At 31.2% G+C, this 1,990-nt stretch overlaps 1 protein-coding gene across 1 annotated transcript in view; it reads left to right on the plus strand.

Moving 5' to 3' along the window:
• Positions 1-1,990, plus strand: part of Phum_PHUM391230 (calcium-binding mitochondrial carrier Aralar1, putative) — a gene marked incomplete at both ends in the record, with an annotated part of 3,828 nt that continues 1,838 nt past the window's right edge. The window contains 7 exons of the mRNA XM_002428531.1: positions 1-226; positions 323-462; positions 558-708; positions 807-1,026; positions 1,135-1,301; positions 1,394-1,683; positions 1,765-1,905. Of these exons, the coding sequence (XP_002428576.1) occupies positions 1-226; positions 323-462; positions 558-708; positions 807-1,026; positions 1,135-1,301; positions 1,394-1,683; positions 1,765-1,905 (1,335 nt within the window). The remainder of the gene's footprint in view (positions 227-322; positions 463-557; positions 709-806; positions 1,027-1,134; positions 1,302-1,393; positions 1,684-1,764; positions 1,906-1,990) is intronic.

Below are 1,990 nucleotides of genomic sequence, written 5' to 3' on the forward strand. Positions count from 1 at the left end.
ATGACCTCTGATGATTTTATCCGTCGTTATTTAGGAATATTTACATCGGATGATAGAAATAAAGAATCCGTGAGTCTATTGGCCGGAATAGTGGATCCTAGAAAAGATGGACTCATATCCTTTTCTGAATTTCAAGCTTTCGAAGGACTTCTTTGTTTGCCGGATGCCCTTTATAAAACTGCCTTTCAATTATTCGACATTAACGGAAATGGGATGATAACGTTCGGTGAGTTTTTTTTTCGATCGATTCTTTCTTTAATTTCACATTGGAAGCTTTTACAACAAATGATTTACTCATTATTTACTGATTATTTATTGATAGATGAATTCAGTGAAGTCATTAAAAAGACTACACTTCATCAAAGGGTTCCCTTCGACATGAATGGAGGGTTCATCAAATTGTATTTTGGAAAAGATAAAACTAGAGTCATTAATTATGTAGAATTCGGTCAATTTTTACATGTTAGTTAAAATTAAAAAAAAAAAAAAAATTGTTGTAAGACACACAGTTTGTAACGTGATGAAATTTTTTTAAAATATATTATAATAATTTCAAGGATTTTCACGAAGAATATGCCACGGAGGCCTTTAGAAGATTCGACAAAGACGGAACTGGTTTTATTTCCGCAGCTGATTTTCAAGACATTATGGTATCAATAAAAAGTCATCTATTGACGCCGCAAGTTGAACAAAATTTGATGGCTGTAAGTGAATAATTAAACAGAAAAAATAAATTAATAAATTTGACAATTATTTATAATATAAAATAAATGATTAATTTTAAATGTAGTCTACTTACACGGCAGACGGAGGACACAGAGTGTCATTTCCTTACTTTATGGCCTTTAATTCGTTGCTCAATAATATGGAATTAATAAAAAGAATTTATTTAAATGCAACAAACGGAAATAAATTGCAAGAAGTAACAAAGGATGAATTTTTGTTTTCCGCACAAATGATGTCACAAATAACTCCGTTAGAAGTAGACATATTGTTTCATTTGTGTCATTTACTATATCAATCGGGGTAATCATATTTACTCTTTTACGGTGAAAAATTTTAATTAAAAAAAAGTCGTTTTGTTTTTGTTTTCTATTATTATTATTATTATTATTATTTTTTTTTTTTTATTAGAAAAATAGTTTACAATGATTTACAAGTTATCGCTCCCGAACAATATTTTAAACACATCAATAAAAGATTGGCTGAAATTCATGCCGTTTCTAGTCCGGAAGAAAGAGGTGTATTCATACAAGTTTTGGAAAGCGTGTACAGGTTCGCATTGGGCTCGATAGCCGGAGGTAAATTTGAAATTTTTTATTTAATCACTATTGTACGAAACCGTTTTGATTTTCTTACAATCACTATAAAGGTTTTTTTTTTCATTTTAAAGCCGTTGGAGCGACAGCAGTTTACCCGATAGACTTGGTTAAAACGAGAATGCAAAATCAGAGAAGTGGGTCTTTCATCGGCGAACTTATGTATCGTAATTCGTTCGATTGTTTTCGTAAAGTCATTCGTCACGAAGGTTTTTTCGGGTTGTACAGAGGTTTATTGCCGCAGCTCATGGGCGTAGCTCCGGAAAAAGCCATTAAATTAACCGTAAATGATTTTGTCAGGGATAAATTTATGGATCGTCACGGAAACATTGCTTTGTACGGTGAAATTATATCAGGAGGTTGTGTAAGTTTGACGTTGTAAATTTATTTACTATGGTTTGTTTGAACCTTTTTGTAAATTTTTTAACACATGTAAATCCTTTAGGCTGGTGGATCACAAGTTGTTTTTACGAATCCGTTGGAAATAGTTAAAATTAGATTACAAGTTGCCGGTGAAATAGCTGGCGGAAGTAAAATAAGTGCTTTTTCCGTTGTCAAAGAATTAGGATTTTTCGGTTTATACAAGGTAGGTGTAAGGTATTTCAAGTTTTATTTAATAACATAATTTTATAATTATTAATGGTTAGTCATAATAATAATCATTCTCGTGA

This window comes from Pediculus humanus, genomic scaffold (genome assembly GCF_000006295.1).
Source record: "Pediculus humanus corporis 1103172107869 genomic scaffold, whole genome shotgun sequence".
NCBI lineage: Eukaryota > Metazoa > Arthropoda > Insecta > Psocodea > Pediculidae > Pediculus > Pediculus humanus.